At 39.0% G+C, this 18401-nt stretch overlaps 1 protein-coding gene across 1 annotated transcript; it reads right to left on the minus strand.

The window, feature by feature from the left end:
* Nucleotides 1–9101: 9101 nt before the first annotated feature.
* Nucleotides 9102–15052, minus strand: LOC108012572 (LIM homeobox transcription factor 1-beta). The gene is made up of 6 exons (XM_017077987.4): nt 14743–15052; nt 10874–11612; nt 10086–10300; nt 9840–10027; nt 9496–9766; nt 9102–9431 (listed from the first exon to the last, which is right to left on the minus strand). The coding sequence occupies exons 1-6, from the start codon at nt 14777–14779 to the stop codon at nt 9226–9228; spliced, it is 1656 nt and encodes a 551-aa protein (XP_016933476.3). The 5' UTR covers nt 14780–15052; the 3' UTR covers nt 9102–9225.
* Between the last annotated feature and the right edge of the window lie 3349 nt (nt 15053–18401).

Here is an 18401-nt window from a genome sequence, read left to right on the forward strand (position 1 = left end):
TGCATATGAAAAGTGGGAAAAAACTGAAGCTCATTTCCTTTTCCGTATGCAGGGCCGGTGCGAAAATTTAACCACAATATATGAAATTATATTAGCATTGGAGTCGGCGAACTTGGTGAATATAAAAACTATGCCCCTTCTGTCTGTCAGTCTTCATGGTTGTTGGGTGTGTGAGTGAGTGTGCCCTGAACATTAATATCCTGTGCGCATTCGTACGTGTTAATATGACTTTATGACTTCATATGTGTCCATATTTTTGTCCTCGCCGCTTCACACTAAAAAGTTTTATTGTTAGTTACGCTGCTGCCGCCATCAAAGCAACCATTTTTATTCACAGCGCCGGAGATGCAGAAATTATTAAAAATTTTCCCTACTCGTATGTATCTCCGGCACTCGTTTGCACCGTCACAGACTGAACTTTTTCATATGTAACTGCGAGATGCCACGGATGCAGAACGCAGCGATGAAAGGAGCCAACTTGATGGATGGAAGTGCCTTAGGTGTCTTGCGTGGGGGAACAGTGGGCCACCAGTGCGTATGGGTAATATTTAAAGGGGTCTTAAAAAGAATATGTGATTTGTATTTGATCTTCAATTTAGAAAATACCTTACTTACTCTTCGATTACAAAATATTAGGTCTAGTTATTGAAAAAGAAAATATACTTTTTTAAGATTCTGGGCCATTTTGTATAGAATACAATCTTTATAATATTTAAAAACGTAAAATTAATAGACCATATTTTTCAATTTCAATTTTTTTAAAATTAAATATAAATAATAGACCGATATCCATTACATTTTATTTAAATTATTAAATGTAAATAATTTATTAAATAAGAAACTCTTTATAATTAATTACCCAAGATCAGTCGAATCATACGGCTTAACTATTTGTTATTAACTTGAACTCTTCAAATATGTTTTTCTTGAAATTAAATTGAAATCATTTATGTATATATCTTTTCTTTAAGTTTTGATGCACTATTTTGTACCCTTAAAAAAATCTTAAATGGTAATATTTAATACTCTAATATTACTATGTGGCCCATTTCCTTTTAGCCAGTTCCCCGACGAAGTTCCGGCTCCACATTAACGGCAGTTCCCATACGCGATACCCCCTTCCCGAGTCCCTCCCCTCTGGCTAACCCCCTTTGGCATATCCCCGGCATTCGGCGAAGCCACTTGAATGCTTATTGTACATTTCAAACAACTCTATTACGAATATTTTTCATATTTTCTTCGCAAGTGGGGCACAGAAAAAGTTAACATTAAAAGCGATGGCGGTGCCGAAAAGGCTGCCGGAGTGACTTTTTCCCTTGGCAGGATAGCAGGACGGGTGGCCCAAAGGATGGGGGGCTAGTCAAAGCAACCAATTCGCATGCGGCACGTTACATTTTCGCAATAAAAAATGAAAACCGCTTTGCATGCATCTGTAGGAGACTGCGAATCGCTCTGGCCACCAATTTTTTGGGGAGAAGGGGAAAAGTAATAAATGTACGTGCCACACTAACAACAACGCCCGGAAAAGCAGAAGGAAAAACGCACACACAACTCCCTTTCAGACGGGGACACATCGTGTCAATTTAGCAGGAAAAAATAGGAAAAACTTGGACTGTGCGAAACATTAAATATCCTTTAAAAATGAAGAGTAAAACAAGATAGTCTAACAAAATATTTCAGAAAAAATTTGGTTTTTAAAATGTGCGCCTCTAGATTTTGCAAATTCCTACCAAAATTTTTGTTACAAAGGTTATTAAGTAAAGTTTAATCAATTAACAGAATTTATCTTTAAAGGAACCAAACTTTATATTTGAAAAGATACAAATATAAGTTTTTGTAATCATAATAGAGTAGCACATTTTTTAATCATGTATTATTTTTTATGACTTCCCTGAAATTTCAAAGATCTGTGTAAAATAAAAAATAATTTCATTTGAAAAATAAATAATTATTTCGGATTACTAGTGTTATTTGGTTTTTTCATTAACTTTCGATTCATTTTTATACCCTAGTTTATTTTGGCATAATCCCATACAAAAACTGATATTCCCTTTACAGGACATTAAGAAATGGCGCTTCCGTTTCCGCTTTCTTCGCTGCATCGCACATGTCACGATCAAAATGCATGCAAATGCGTGGAAACGAATGTGCGTTGAGAAATGGGAGTCCTGGAATACGAGTAAATGTAATAAAAATAAACTACGATTTTCTTTGACTATTCTGGAGCCCTTGCACCCATCATATTCTTACCCTTTCCATCGTTTCGTAACCCCCACCCAGCAATTTATTCTATTATGCGAATCCTTGGGGTGTCCTGCCTCCTTTTTAAGGGGCGGGGGTGGAGTCTGCGGCGACGGGTCGCAACTGCTTCGCACGCACCACTCTCTCGTTTGAAGTAGCTTTGGATTGTATAAAAGTATCCATAGCTACCATAATTTAATGAAAACATAATCTGCATTCAGGAAAAAAAGAGAAAATCGCAGCCAAACCCGCGAGTGGAAAACGCCCAACAAAGGGAAACTCGGCGGCAAGAAGATCCTGCAGAAAAATCGTATTAAATGGCGACAGGTCTCTTCAAGGGCTTTCAGGGGCTTTTGTTGGTCGCCGAATTCAGTTATCCGGATTGTTTGCTCAATTTCTCAAAAGGAAACGGCTTGCCAAAATTTCAAGAGGTTCTTAAGTTTGCTCATAATTGGTCAAAATGCGTCTGATTCTTTGCTTATTAAAACTATTTACGAAAATTGTCTTAACCGAACGTTAACCCCTAGTTTTAGGTAAGAACTTAAACTTAAAAAAATATTACTCTGTTAATGAACATCACCAAATTGTTAATAACAACATTAAGAAAAAATAATACATTTATTCAACTAAAATAATAAACATTTAATAGAATGAATCAATTAACAAAAAATACTTTAACTAAAGGTTAACTTCTGGCCTTAACCAAAAAAGTTAAATTTACAAAAAGAACTTTAAATATAAAATAGATTTTAATTTATTTTGGATGTGATATAACATCCTTTTATGTTATTTATTCAGTAACCACGCAACAGTATAGAAAATAATTCCAATATTTTAATGTAATTGGGAACTTATTCACTCAACAATTTTTGAACGGCTTTCGCGGCAGTTCATGTATTAAAGGCATCCTTTTACTATCCAATCTGCGAGGCATTGCGAAGTATCTAGTTTCATTGTACTTCCTTTTTCCCATTTTATTGAATTTTCCGTTAAATTTTTTATTCAGAATTTTTCAAGATTTTTTGGCAGCATCTTGTATTTGCGCGGGGCACAACCAACAACTTGAGCAGCGACTTGAGTAGCTGGCAGGAAAGTTTCCTAGACAACTCCTTCAGGTCCGCGGAAAGAAAGTCGAGGGACTGCCGGCTAAATATCCTTTAGCCTTTGGAGAATCAGTAAGGCGCGGAGGACCACTTGTGAATACGCTTTGATGAGCGTGGCTTTGTGTGACTGATGCTTTCCTTTTTTATTTTTCCATCTCAAGGGGGCTTTTTTTCCCGTTCGCTAGGTTGTTGGGGGTCCTGGGAATCATACCTCCCTTGATATTTATTTATTTTGACTCCGCGCTGCTTTTCAAGTATTTCGTGAGTAGCGTAAAATACGCTCGCGAAATGTAATAAAAACATTTTTTCCAGCGGCTGCAGCCAACATCTTATTCTTTTCCCATGCTGCAGCCGATTTCTAGAGCCGTTGAGCTCAACTTCTGGGCTTTGAGCAACTGAACTCGCATTTTGCCGCTTCTAAAGTATCTACAAGATATTTTTAATACATGCCCGCGACTTTCAGTGTGTGCGTAGGTTCTGGTTCTTCTTCACCCACTTAGAAAAAACACTCATCCGTACTGTTGGCATCCATTTGATGTTCGCTATTTTTTTTGGCTTTATTGGCAGCAAAATGAAAAACATTCCAGTCATATGCAAAAATATGCGATGCATTTTTGTTCGTTTTTTTTATGATTTTGTGTTTACCCAAATTACGGCTATGAAAATGTTGCAGCAACCGAAAAGCATGTTAAATTTCCCTTTAAATATGTATTCGAAATTAGCATATTAAGCGACTGCCGCTCTTTTGCATTTGACTTTCGTCATTTGAATTTTGGTTTTGAGTCGGCAACACCTTGCCTCGAAAGTCAATCTTCATCCAGCTGTAGCTGCAGATTCATTGTCTCGAACTACGCCCCTTTGGTGTCTGGCCTGTCAACTGGTCCTGGTCCTGGACTCAGATTTGGATTCCCATTCCAATCGCCTGCCAAACTCAGCCGGCAAAAGACGAGGATTGGGGTTTGGATTGGGGCTACCACACATTCTCGTAGTTCGTGTTCGATTCGCCAGCTGTCGAGCTTTGCAATTCAAATTTCGCATCCCCAGTTCAGGGGAGAAACCAGCAGGGCAAATCTATAAAGAGGATTCGGATACAGTTAATTTCAGTAAGGAATATTAAGCTAAGGATACTTAAATGTCGCTAAAAAGTTTCAGTTAAGTTTATTTTTATCTCAGAAGTAAAAAAAAAATATTTAAAAAATCGATGTATGTTTATGATATAACATGAAGGCTACCAAACATATATGAAATGTTAATGGATAGATTGAATATAATGAAATATAAATAATCCTATGTATTGCATATCCATATGCTATCCAAAATCGGTTTCAAAATGTTTGATAGCATTCTAGTTTGAACAAAAAGCTTGCTTCCAATTTAATTTTTAAGAAAAGTCTTACCACATTTTGAAGATACTTTTAAATTACTTCAAAAAACAAATTAGCAAGTCAAGGACTATAAGTTCCCCATATTAGTTATGATTACTGCAGCATATGGCCAACTATAGACTTTTTTCATTAGAACTCTATGGGCCACTTTTAGGCCTATTAGAAACTCATTAGTCGCCTGAACCGGCCAAGTTTGAACTAATAATGTGGTGGTCTCTTGGCCATCGGCAGCTCAATTGAAAGAAATTTCCAATTTAACGGCAAAGTGTGGCCCCCAGGGGCAATGTGAATCTCCTGGGCACCGAAAGAGTGGCAAGTGGCGCCTTCTCTGCGGTTCGACGAGTTGGCAGCCAAGTGGCCAATTACGATTCTGGATTCTGGTTCCAGCATAGGGCACAATACCAATCTCAATCTGTGGCATCAAGTAGACAAATATAGACTATTGTATGCCTATGCACGTAATGCATTCCCATCCTGTCTCCATTTGGCATTCAAAAACTGTGCGTCTGTGCGATTTTGACGCATATTTGCCAGGCCCAAAACTACCTCACTCGTTCCCCTGTTCGCAGTCATTGATACTCACATTTATACAGTGAGAAAAAAAACAAAACCTTTATATGCATCACCTCCTTTTAATTGAAACAAAAACGTCCTAAGCATATTGATAAATATGTTAAAATTAAACCTAAACAATTTTTAGGGGCATATAATATTTCAATAAAATCTTTATTTTAAAAAATGTTAAAATCGTATCTTTACTAAATAAACTTTACTTAAATGTATGATATATCTATAAATGTAATAAAGATGTTATGATAGACATAATATGCAAAATTCCACTGATGAAATGAAATATTGGAAATATATTTTCTTATAGTACGTAGTAAGGATCCACATAGAACTATATGAATTATGAATTTTAAATTCTTTTCCCAGTGCCCATTTGTATCTGTGTAAGGCAGCAGCAGGCTGAAATGCACAATTGCTTCATTTTGCAAAAGGATTTTATTAAACCCGAACCCGAGTGAAGTTGAAACCGAAGCAAAGTGTTGGTCGATAAAGGCAAGTGCCAGGCTGTTTGGTGATGCGGAGAGTGGGTTCCGGGGGACCGAATGTCCTGGCTGCTTTTCCAAGGATCCCCAGCAATCCCAGGCAATCGAAGTCGATTTGCCTTCGAGCATGTACAATGTACATATATGTATGTTTGTGCGTACGTCTGTTTGCGTAGTTATGGTAAATATTCATATTTGTAGCGTGTGCGCAATGTGTTGAAATTAGCATTTATGAATTTTGTGCCAAATGTCGAACTCACACGTACATATGGACTTGGCAATCCCAATGGAAACTACATTGAGTGACTCGGCCCCCTCATTTGGCCGCCCCCCTTTTTGGTTTCTGTGTATTATGCGAGAGATTCCTGGTTATGGCTTTGTGGCTTTTTGGGCCAGCGGCTCACATTTAGTCATTGGCCGTCCATTTGCATTTAGATTGCGGCCCATTCCACTCGGGAACCCCCCTCCCGGAAAACCCGCAAAACCCCTTAACCCAATGATGCCAAACAACTGCCGCAAGTGACTTCTTTGAACTGTTTGGTCAGGAAAAGGCCATCGGGTGACATCTGCCGCCCGACAATTTGTGCAGCCCTCTGCGGTAAGAAGTTCGTGTTCATGGGCACCGATTTACATAATTATAAGTGGAAAGTTTGCAGCAAAGAATCTGCGCTTTCCATGGTTGCCACTCGGAATAGTTTTACTGACTACTGGTTAGTACCATCACTTACTTCCAAAGGGTTTGGTATCAGATACTTTTTAATCTAAAGGATTTTCTGATATATTATTGTCCTTTATCTTTGCTTCAGTATTTACTATAATTTAGTTAGATTTTTAAATCTATATGTATTGCAAATATTATATCAAGTAGTAAAATAAATTTATTTCATTTGAAAATCCATTTAGGGTAAATGAAACACAATGTTTCAATGAGTCAATACAACTAATAAGGGATTTAGTTCCCATGATTCCCATGTTTTCAGCTTTTTCCACCCAAAATCATTTCATTTCGTGCCCACTACATCAATTTCGCCTTTTAGCCTTTGTCAACACATGCGTCCTATGAAAATAAAAGCAAATGCACATTTATTTTATCAAAATGTATCTTGTTTATTATGCGATTTGCCACTCTTTGTGAGCTGAGTATTGTAATGCTCTTTTATAGGAACATGAAATCGATTTTTGATTTTTATTGTTTACATAAAATGATGACGGCAAGTATTACGAGCTGGAAATTCATAAGTACCATATAAAAAGTCAACGATTTTTAAAACTGATTCAATTTTAAAAGCCTTTCCCTTTGGGTGATTTCCTCATAAAAATCGTTGTGCAATTTCAGGGACATTTAAGGGGCCACAAAGTGATGTTTGATATGGAGTTTGCGAATGTCAAACATATTTTTAAAAAGAAAATTATGGAAAGTATGTTGGTGATTGGGTATGTAAAGTAGAGTTACTAATTTTATTGATACTAGTACAATCTCGGTTTCTTTTTTAAGTAATTTTTTTATGTAGAATTGTAACCTTTTTTAATTTATGATTTTCTGGGGAGTGCAATAAACAAAATATGGTTCTTTAAACTCCGTGAAAGAGCATTTGAATATCTCTACAATCCTTAACCGTCACGGTAATTAATTGTGTAATTTACACATTAACGAGCGGAAAAAGATCGTCCAGCGAAGTAGCACGTGGTTGATGTGGTGATAGTACTACTCTCAATTTCAGAAGGACATTGCAAAAGGACCTCTACCTCGCCAGTCTATTTTTTTCGAACGGCCCTTGCACTTGTTTGGCCTTGTCCGCTTTTGATTAATGATGCGGACACTGGATCTCTTTTTTACGGCCTCTTTTAATGCGTGTATCTGCAAACGACTTACATGGATGTCCTACGAAGAACATGGGGTGGGTGCAGATTCCTCGGTGGTGGTGGTGGTGGTGGTGGCAGTGCCAAAACTCGGCGGTGGTTGAGTCCTGGCTCTTTGTTTGCCCACTTTTCCAGCTACCCCTGCCACAAACATCCCCTTCGAGGACCGTCGCACTAAGGATATCCTTGGCCGTATCGGTGTCGCGATTGGGGTTTAATCTGGTTAGCGGTCCTGATGACAACAGCCGGGGAAAAGGCAGGAAAACCGGATACTCGGATACCCGGCGAGACGGTGACGTTTAAGCACAATTGCTGTGGCTAATGTGACACATATTGTGACAAATTGCATGAACTTGTACGGAGCTTGGAGGATTGGTTGGGTCTTACTTTCAATTCCTTGCCGTTCCCTGGAGGGGTTGGATTGGCCGGAATTGTGTAAACACGTGTTGCAGTTCCTCGTAAATCAATTAGCCACCGATTGCCCAAGTGTTTTCTATTCGAGTTCTTTAAATCTGATTTGAGAAAATAACAAAATCATAGCAATAATTAACATCAAAATGTGTACTTGAACAGAATATCATCGCATCAATATTATAAATAAATATTTCCAAAAAATATATACAACAAACTTTTTTTTGTCCTACAAAAGAATTTTTAGTAAAATGTTAAACCTTTTTTGTTACGCTAACTAAAAGTCTACTTTAACTAGAAATATTTTGCATTTAAAAAAAATGTTGTAAAGTCTTGGGAACTTTTTCTAAAAAACGGTTTCAAGCCTAGAACACGTATATGAACTTAAGTTTAAAGCATATTTTAAGTTGAACATGCAGCCTAGTCAATGAAATTAAAGGTAATTGATTTTAAACTTAAAATGTTTTGAATGTAAACTTTTTAGAAAAACTTGATTTAAGAGTGAGGTAAATTTTGAATTAAAGGTTATTAAGTTATTAAGTAAAATTAAAATGGTTTTTTACTTTGTTTCCCGATACCTTTAAAGGTTTGACACCCCGATTTGAAATGTAATTTAGCTTTAAGGACATGCCGATGCAGTTCTTCCTGCAGAACCAAAATCAAAGAGGGTGGAGGAAGGGGATGCCACTTAAAAGTCCGGTCCTTGGGCGGCATTTGCGACACATTCATGTCGACGATGCTGTCAAACGGCCCGTCATCGCGGGGAGGATACGGCTACGGTTAAGGATCCGAATCCGGCCGTATCCGTCCCTTTGAACTATGCATGACGAATCGGCATTTTACGCCCATTCCCGTTCCAAGGGGCCTTTCACCATTTCACCGGGGTTGCGACTGCTGTGGCAAATGCTTTGTGCCTGTCAACCGAGCGGAACTAATTTCGAGGCTGCACCTGCAGAGCCACCAAAGTGATGGCCATGTTGATGGTGGTGCAGCAAGTGGGGTGATTCGGGTTCTGATTACGCAAGTGGTGCAGCTTCCAGAAAAAAAAGGTGGGTGGAGGAAATCTACTTTACCGGGGTGTTTAAGTTCGATTGCTAGCACATTAACATTCTTTTATTTTACAAGGTCTAATTTTGATTTGGGCTTAAAATTCGAAGGCCTGCGAAGGCCAGACTAGTGATCCAGGGAGTCCTTGACGCCGCATTCTCCGTAGGCCTGCAGCTCCTCGGGCCGGAAGTAGGAGCTCTGCATGCTATATAGCCGGTCGATTGGATTGATCATCGGCGTTTGGGCAAAGGGTCCCATTAGCTGCTGAAAGGTGGCGTAACTCAGTCCCAGAATGGTATTCAGTATGGGCTCGCTGTTCTTATTGCAGTTTTCTGTATAAAAAAAGTATTGGGTAAATTCCTTGCATCTTAATAGATTTTTAAGGGGTAGTATCACCTTTATTGGTCTCCATGCAGTTGAAGGGCACTTGCTCCTGCTCGTCCTTAATGGCGCATCGCATCCGGTTCAGTCCATCCGAGGTCGTGGAATACGGCGATTCCAGCTGCGACTCACTGTCGCTGTGCGCCTCGTCCTTGATCTTGGTGGCCAGACTGCTGTCCAGGGACTCCTGTGAGTCCTGCGAGTCGCTGGCTCCCTTGCTGGGCGGCTCCTGCTTGGCCTTCTTTTGGATCTTTTTGACCTTGGCCCGCTGGTTCTGGAACCAAACCTGATAAAGAGGGGAGAAAATTAATAATATATTATCATTATATTGTATTTTATTTTATCCTATCCTTAATCACCTGCACGATCCTTAGGCTTAAGCCAGTGTCCTTGGCCAAATTCTCTCTGACTTTTCGACAGGGTTTCGGTGAAACTTCGAAGGATGCCTTAAAGGCCCTTCTTTGCTGCGTGTTCAAAATGGTCCTTGGTCGCTTGGGTCCTCGTCTTCCGTCCAATTTTGGCGGAAAAAGCTCATCGCCATAGAAATCTATTTAATTTAATATGATTATACTGTTGATTCCTATCAAAATGAGTTATTAACTCACCATATCCCTGTAGCATCTCCACCTCCTTCTCGTAGTCAAATCGGCAGAAAAGCTGACCTTGCTTGACCACGTATTGCTCTCCTTTCTTCAGAAGGGCTCCACAAACCACACAGGCGAAGCACTTCAGATGGAAGACGTTCTCGTGGCACCGCATCACGAGCTCATCGGCCCCGATTTTGAGGCCACAGCCAAGGCAATGATTGCGGATGTAAAGTCTACGAAGGGAAAATAAATCACAGTTAGAAAAAGAAGTATTTCCCATTATTAATGAATAAAAAAATGAAAATAGTTTTTAATCATTAAGAAAATTAACTAAAATAAATAATTACTATAAAATATCTCAAGGCATTCGAACGTTTATTAAATGTTTTAAAGACTATTTCCAATTTATAAATGTAAATAATTACTTAGTGCCATTTAACAATTTTTTGTTAAAATTTCAAAGATTTTCCAATAATCTGTTAAAAACTGAAATTTATGATGCAACTACTACCTTAAATACTACTACTGTCTTAATAGGAAGAATAATGAACAAGTTTTTGTAATGGTAATGGTAAGATAAATAAATATATTACAGAATCTACTTAGAAGTTTTAAGTTCTATTAGATATTTTGGGGTTTTCAATATTTAAAAAAAACGGAACTAAGTAAACTTTACAATTATATGTTTCAAAATCGTATCTTAAATTGTGATAATGGAAAACTGAAAATAAAAGAGTCTAGCAAGAAATCCTTTGACCACATAGCCACCTTCGCAGAGGTCACCTGGCAAGTAAACCCCGACTCACCTCTCGTAGTCGATGCGGCAGTAGAGCTTGCCCTCCCTGGCGTAGCAGGAGTGGACCAGGTGCAGCGAGCAGGCGGTGCACTTGAGGCAGCCCTCGTGGAAGGAGTTCTCCACCACGCGCATGATGTAGCGATCGCAAATGGGCTGGCAGCAGTGGGCGCACTGACTCATCTGGGTATGGGCACCCATTCCTAGGCCCAACTCCATGCCCAGGGCAGAGGAGGAAGTGGACATGGAAGTGGAAGTGGAGTTGGAACTCGGACCCATTCCCTGAGGCGCTTGCGGTGTGTTGGATGTCAAAGGAGGGGCTACCGGCGTGGCAAAGCTGTCCATTCCATTCAGACTGCACTCCCCCAAGGTGATGCGGTTGCATAGGGGATGGGGTGGTCCAGGTCCTGCTCCTCCTCCTCCTGGCATTTGGATCACGCCCATGGGCTGCTTGTTTATGCCGCTGCTGTGGTGGCTGTTGCTGTTGCTGCTGCTGCTGTTGTTGCAACTTCCGTTGACATTTCTGCCGACTGACGCCATTTTGTCATTGTGGGCCACTCCGGCTTTGGCACTCGATGTGCTCCTTCCGGTTGCCACCACCGATGTTGCCGCTGTCGTTGGTGTTGTTAACATGCGTTCATTTCCGCTCAAAAGCAGTTGATTGAGGCCCCCAGTCTGCTGGTGTTGCTGCTGTAGTTGTTGCTGTTGCTGTTGGTGTTGCTGCTGCTGTTGACATTTTATGTCCATCGGAACTATTTTGGTTTTGCGGTCGTGTCGTTGGTCCAGCCCCCGAGGTCCAAGTTATTCCAGCAGGCACATGCAAATGAGAAACATTTCAGATATTTTTATTTTCACTCTGGCATGCACACTGCGGCTGGCCACGCCCCCCACTCTCCATAGCCCTCAAATTTACAACTATAGTTCTGGCTGGATAAAAAGGGTTTTTGTATTTGCGGGCAGGACCATGTCCATCTGGTCTGGGGCCCCTGTGACCATAACCGTTTCGAGTTGTAGTAAATTTGTGGTTTTGCAATTATTGAAATGACTTTTCCACCCAAAAACAAAAGAGTGAGTGAGTGAATATATGTGCGACTGCACTCGAAATTCCCCGAAATGCCATGCGAAATGCCATGGAAAATACAGAAAAAGAAATAAATACGGACAACGCTGCGTATGCGTAACCGATGCGTATGTGCGATTGTTCCGGTGGCTTGGTGGCAAAAAATTACTGTACATTTGCGGTCCTGACTGGTTGGCTTTTTGTGCCTTGTTGTCTCAATTTATGGCAAATTGTTGAAATTTCATCGTAATTTGTTTCCCAGCTTTTGTGTGTGCGTGTCGCCGTTTGGTTTTTCACTTGTTTTCCATTGCATTTCCCCCCCTCCCCAAACTTTTTGTGTTTTTCATACATGTATTTTTGTCATTCTGCATTTTGAGTGATTTAAATGTGTGCGTAATTTCATTAAATGTTTGCAAAAATTATATCTGGTATGCCAATTTATGCCAGAAATATGCACAGAATGTTAAAGTATTCCGGCCATTGTTCTCATTAAGAATTCTGTTACACCTTTTACACTGATTGACGTGGATTGCTTTAGTCACATTTGTATTTTATTTGGAAAAACAGTAAATATATATGAGAATATGGGCGATGGCAGTTTTGAGTGCATTTCATTTGACTGAACTTAATTGCCATTTCAAGCTGGCTTTACTGTTGGTACAAATGTGCGGAGTACATGAATACACCTATAAAAGGTATCCGTGGAAATCTGCATATATTTTTGAAAAAAAATCAATTACACTCTTCCTATGAAAAATAAAACTATTTTTATTCCAAAAACATTTTTGTTTAATGTTTGTACCATTTTAATTTAACGTTTAAACACTTTGCAATGTTTTCCAAAAGTGTTTTGAGACTCAATTAAATGTAAAATGTTAAAGTCTTCTCATAAAATAAAAGTTTGTTGAACATTACCTCAACTATGTAGATGTTAATATCTTATATACCTACATAAAATATGAATTCTCTTAACTGTTTTTTCATATTTTAAATGGATTTTTAATAAAATAAAATAGGCAATGGCTTTACATCTTTTTTTCCAACATTTTTGAATAGAAACATCTTTAACTTAAATATTTTTTTAAGAAATCCCCAAGCCATGTGCATTTATTATCTATAATAACATGTATCTCTTAATTTAGATGTGATAAGTCTAAAGGGTAACAGAATATATTTGGGGTGATTTCGTACAGTGAAGTAATTCTTCAATATGCTACAAACTAATACTCCTAGTAACTACAGTCTCCAGCAGTTTTTATCCATTTTCCAAGACCCAAATCCTAATCTTCTTGCCCTATTTAACATTAACTTGTGACACTTGGAACAACGGGAGCTATTTACTAAGAAGTGCAGCGGAATAATCCGCTCAGTGGCCACACCTGTTACACTTTTAGTGCTATGTCATCTCCCGATTGACGTTTAGAAAATATTCCAACATGTTTGCCGGACATGCGAGGGCATAGACCTCGAGGATTTTGGGACGACAAGTGCAAAGCCGACATTGATAGTCCTTCCACTTGTCCCCCTCCCAAATTAGATTCTAATGTGCAGCGGGAACTGAGGGGCGTTTTAAGTCGGCAAAAATGCCACCCTTTGCTCCGCTTATAACTAGATTATAAACGAATTTCATTGAATCAGGGGCATTTAGCTGGAGGATTTCCACCCTTATGGAAAATATGCTTGTGCTTAGCGTATAAACGGTGGTGAGGAAAAGGAGGGCTCATGATTTCGGTTTTGGGCGGCATATGTTGGCAGTCGACAGGCGGCACAGTTCGTGAGCGGAAACCCTTGGAAATCCTTGCCAGGATGTCGGCTGGCTGCCAGGATGCTGTGTGCTGCCTCCGATTCCTATTCCTATTCCGATTCCGCTGTCAGTTGCCAGCAGTTCAGCCACTGACAGCGCTTTATTTAATCGGATTTGGGCAGACAATGAAGTTATGGTGCTATTGCCACTGCCGTTTTGTTGTGCCAGCAATCGCAGCGTAAATGCTTTGTTTTGGCCTAATCTCTGACAGAAGTCAAAATTTGCCTTGCTCTGGAAAATATGTTGTAATTTTCATTGGCCCTCAGCCAGCGGATGTGAAGTGGGCGTTTGTGCTCGGCACTATTGGTGTTAAATATCTATCTCTGGTGGCAGATTAAATCATGTGTTGATTGGGATATGTAAATAGTTGCCTTGTGATGTGTGCAATAGAATTTGTAAGTCTCAACAAATCCCTTTTGTTAAAAAGAAAGGTTTCATTACTGTTTTGAAGGATATTCGGTTAAAAAATGTTGCTCCAAAATAAACTATTTTTAATTTTTACTTCTTGAAGTAAATCTTCAAGTTTAGAATATATTTAAAAGTATATATTTTTAGAAATTCTAAAATCTTTTTCATTTAAACTAGTTCAAAAACATTTATAGATTGTAAATCGCCTCTATTTTATTGTTGTTTGGAAAACGAGTTTAAATTTTACATTTTCTGAGCCAAAAAAGCAAAAATCTTTTAAATGGAATATTAAAATAGATTATTAAATAACAATATAATCATTTGATTGAGCTAAGATATTAATTTGATGTTTGTTAAGATTTTGAAAATAGTGGCTTATCTTATATCTCATTTATGCTTATTAAAGGGAAGCTAAAACAACACTTGTTCTCTAGTAAAAGTATAACAATTAAGGGATAGTTATGTAAATACCACTAAACGTTTTTAAAGGGATGTCCCAACCAAATATTGGTATTGAAAAAATGCCGACGGATATACAGAATATTGGTCGTGGAAAAGCCGTCGGGTTTCTGATTCATAATTTCTATTCCTTGTGTTCCCCGATACTTACACATTCCAATCTGCATGGGATGCTGTTCGTCGATCATGTTGTTATCGTTCAGTTTGAAAAACGGAAAACTATAAAATAACGTTCACTGACTTTTACATAATTTTCGCGAAGCTTTTCTCGGGATTTTCCTACGTTTTCTGCGTATAATGATACATTTTGCGAGTGTTTTGGCAAGAGCACATTTCTCAGACTCGAAACTGTCGATAAATTTGGGTTTTAGAACTGCTGGGGCGGCCAGTATCGGACTTCTGACCTGGCCCTGTTACGAAACGCGATGCTTGAATGATTACGGACCTCTGATGTTAATGAAATTTGTTAAAAATCATTTGCTCTTCTTTGGGAAAATGCACAAGCATCTGCTGCTGCTGATGCTAGGAAATTCTCTCCAATCCGAAGGAGAAATGGCTTTTGTAGTGTTCGTGTGCTTGTGCGCCATTTTAGCCATATCCCAATATGATATCCTGAGTGAGACTCCAACCCCCTGAAAAGGCCGAGAGCCAGCCATTTGCCTTTCCCCAGCTTTGTGAGATTCGCCAGCTTTTGGCGCATGCGTTAGGCACCCCCATATCATCCATCCATCCGTCCGTTTATACCGATTCCGAAATCCGGGTGGCGCTTCTGAGTTGTTTTGCCTTTGTTTTTGCACTTTTGACTTTTGTCTTTGTCTTTGCTCGTGGGGCTCGTTCGGGACTTTTATTTGCTTTGTTGTACTACTATTTTGTATTGACAAAAGGATGTTTGGCTCGGCGATTTCTTGCTTGCTTTGTCGCCTCAGCAACAACATCCCCCGAAAAGATGGGGACTCTCCCTCGAATGGCTGGAATTTTGTTTTCCTTTTCTTTTTTTCTTTTTTTTCACCGTGTGTGTGCACTGGCTACGATTTTATTCCCTTTTTCCGCAGTGGCTAGTACATTTTAAATTTATTGATTTTCGAACGCTACAAAAAGGACTAAGTTTAAAGACCAGCTAGCAGTGTCACAGCTTTAATTAAGGTTTTCGGGAGCTGGCTGTTAATGACACACCCACCGGCCCCTTTAAACTTGGCCCAAATGAATTTCTGGTCTATTAAGCCAGCGCGCCAAACTTTAATGTCTAAGCACTTGCCGGCTGACTGCATGTCTAGCTGCGAGTTTCGACTTAAGAGTTCCGAGTTCCGAGATGAGGACTTGTCTGGCCGAATCTCCGGGGCTGGCTGCCCGTTTTTCCATGAAAATTCCCAGAAAGTTTCGTAAACGCGAACGTGTTACTCACAATTAGTGCGCGGGCGGACCATTTAACTGCCAGCCACCTTTCGCTTTTCTCCCAGCCCACTTTCCCCACCACCCGGAATGATGATAATAATTATGTGCGGTAATCTTTGCGATTCATAATCGCTACACGAAACACTGGGATGTGCGAGGAATTTAAAGTACAATAAAGCCACATTAAATTCTTGATCCTTTGGATTTAGAGCTTGGGTTTTCTTTTGCCGTTCCTGGATTAATAAATAATATATACGGTTTCTTGGCACACAAGTAAAAAATTGCTTAAGGAATCATTTAAAAAAGGTTTTAAAACTTGTTCTTACTTTTTGATTAATAAAACCACATACTTATAAAATGCTTATGCCACGACTATTAGTACTTAAAGTTATTTTAAGCATATTTATGTATTTCAACCTATGCATTTCTATAAATTTTTATAAATGTGATCGTTTTTTAATTCTTAAAAGATCGAATTTTATTTTTAATCACATGAAAAGTTCGACTTATGTAGTTGGTATTAATTTTTTCCATTCGGTCTTTAAAATTGTAATACCATTAAAGTCTAAGCAGGGAATCTATTGTGTTGAATGAAATTCCATTAAAAATTGATTTGAATTTTAAAGTCAAAATATTTTCAATTAAAGCTGTTGGTATACTAGATTTATAGCTTTCGGCTTATTATATTATATTACGCTAAATTTCTTAGGAATAATATCAAAATACAGGTGATGAAAAAGTTATCAATCACCTTTAGTCTTAATAAAACGGCTGCTGACGTTTTGTTTTGATTTCAAGGCCCCTGAATTTTGTAAATTCTGAAACAAAAGGCGAAATCCTTTCCATCTTCTTCCCGCACCCGCGACGAAACTTTCGGCACTTTGTCTACGCGCAGCCTAGACATGGAAACTCAAGGGCGGCGGTTTTGGATGGGCCCCTCGTAGCCGTCCCTCCAGCGCCCAAATCCCGATGTCATCGCCTGTCAAGGGCCCTGAGTTCGCATTCCGCTCGACACTTGCAGTTGGCTCCTGCTGATGACTAAGATTAATTTGGGTCACTGTGTTTCCGACGGCATCCCGATATTGGGGCCATTTGCGAGGGGTTTGAATGGGGTGTGGTGTTGTATGGGGTATACCATGGGGTTCAGAGTGCACAAACTACATATCAGAATTATGCGCGTGCCTTTTGTATGACTGAATGTGCAGCTAAGTGCATGTGTTTGTGTCCATTGGAGGAGGGATTTTGGCGGCGTGCAGCGGAAACTGAAATTGTTCGGGGTTAATTAAACACGACATGTGTGGCATAGCATGCATTTGTGGGCGGGGGCGGGGTCGGGTATGGGGCATTGGCGACCCGCAAGTGTGAACTGCGAAATGGGGGTCAGGCGCTAATCAATGCGCCATAATAGACAAATGACCCGACGACCCAGCATTGAGTTCATTATGTTCGCATTGCCAGCGTGTTGATGCGTTTATGAAGTTACAATTCCAGTTGTAGTCGCTAATTTTAGAAACTGTGAAATGTTGCCAAGCTGATTTTCCAGCTGAAAACTGATGAGTAACTCGGGTTATAGTTCCTAAATTAGCCCTTCGAAGGGGAGTATTTTTAAAGTAATATCTAACTCTAAGCTGATTATCGCTTGTAATAATCTGATCTTAATAATGATTTTAAGATAAGTAGCTAAATACATATTAGGTAAGTGCTGAATGTAAATTTTTATTGTATTTATTACTTCCATTATAATCTTATTTCAAATCTCTGAATTGTATCGGACGTAAATTCGTCTTAGAATAAACCTTAAGATATTTTTTTGTATAAAGATATTTATCAGTTCAACTTGATTTTAAAATTCCAAGAAACAATATATTGTAATATTTGTTGGAATATTTATTATGAAGAAAAATTGAACCAAAAGTTAAACTGTTATTACTATAATTTATTAAAAGCCACGCTTTATTTTGCACACAAATGTAATAATATTCAATTTAATAAAACAAAATGTTGTATTTATTCTGATTACATAAAATGCGCTTTAATTCGCAAACAGAGAGAAGAGATATAATTTATTAAACCATTTGACAACAAAAAGCCTACACGCAATTGACATGAACAAATTGTGAATATATGTATTCCGGTAAACTGTGCTCCACTAATGGCGTGATAAATTTCTGCACCACGGGCCAGGAAAAACTGGCTGCATTTGTATGCAGGAAAAGCCGTCCCATAAATGTCCTCATATGAGGACAGAGCCGCGAGGGTCCGGAATCCGGAACACGGAACTCCCGCTGCTCGACCTTTGACCTGTTGAGCCAATCGGAGCGACAGGGCTAAAAAAATAAATACACAAATATGTATTTATTTATGTGGCCCCAAGGAGGCGGCTCGACAAACGCAGAATGAATAAAATATTTGGCATTA

The sequence above is a fragment of the Drosophila suzukii genome, chromosome 3 (assembly GCF_043229965.1).
Source record: "Drosophila suzukii chromosome 3, CBGP_Dsuzu_IsoJpt1.0, whole genome shotgun sequence".
NCBI classification, from domain to species: domain Eukaryota; kingdom Metazoa; phylum Arthropoda; class Insecta; order Diptera; family Drosophilidae; genus Drosophila; species Drosophila suzukii.

Coding starts and splice junctions, on each gene's coding strand:
- LOC108012572 (XM_017077987.4), bottom strand. CDS start 14,779: ATGATCGACGAACAGCATCCCATGCAGATTGGAATGT. Junction 10,028..10,085: donor GGAGATGCTACAGGGATATG/GTGAGTTAATAA, acceptor TAAATTAAATAG/ATTTCTATGGCGATGAGCTT. Junction 9,767..9,839: donor TAAGCCTAAGGATCGTGCAG/GTGATTAAGGAT, acceptor CCTCTTTATCAG/GTTTGGTTCCAGAACCAGCG.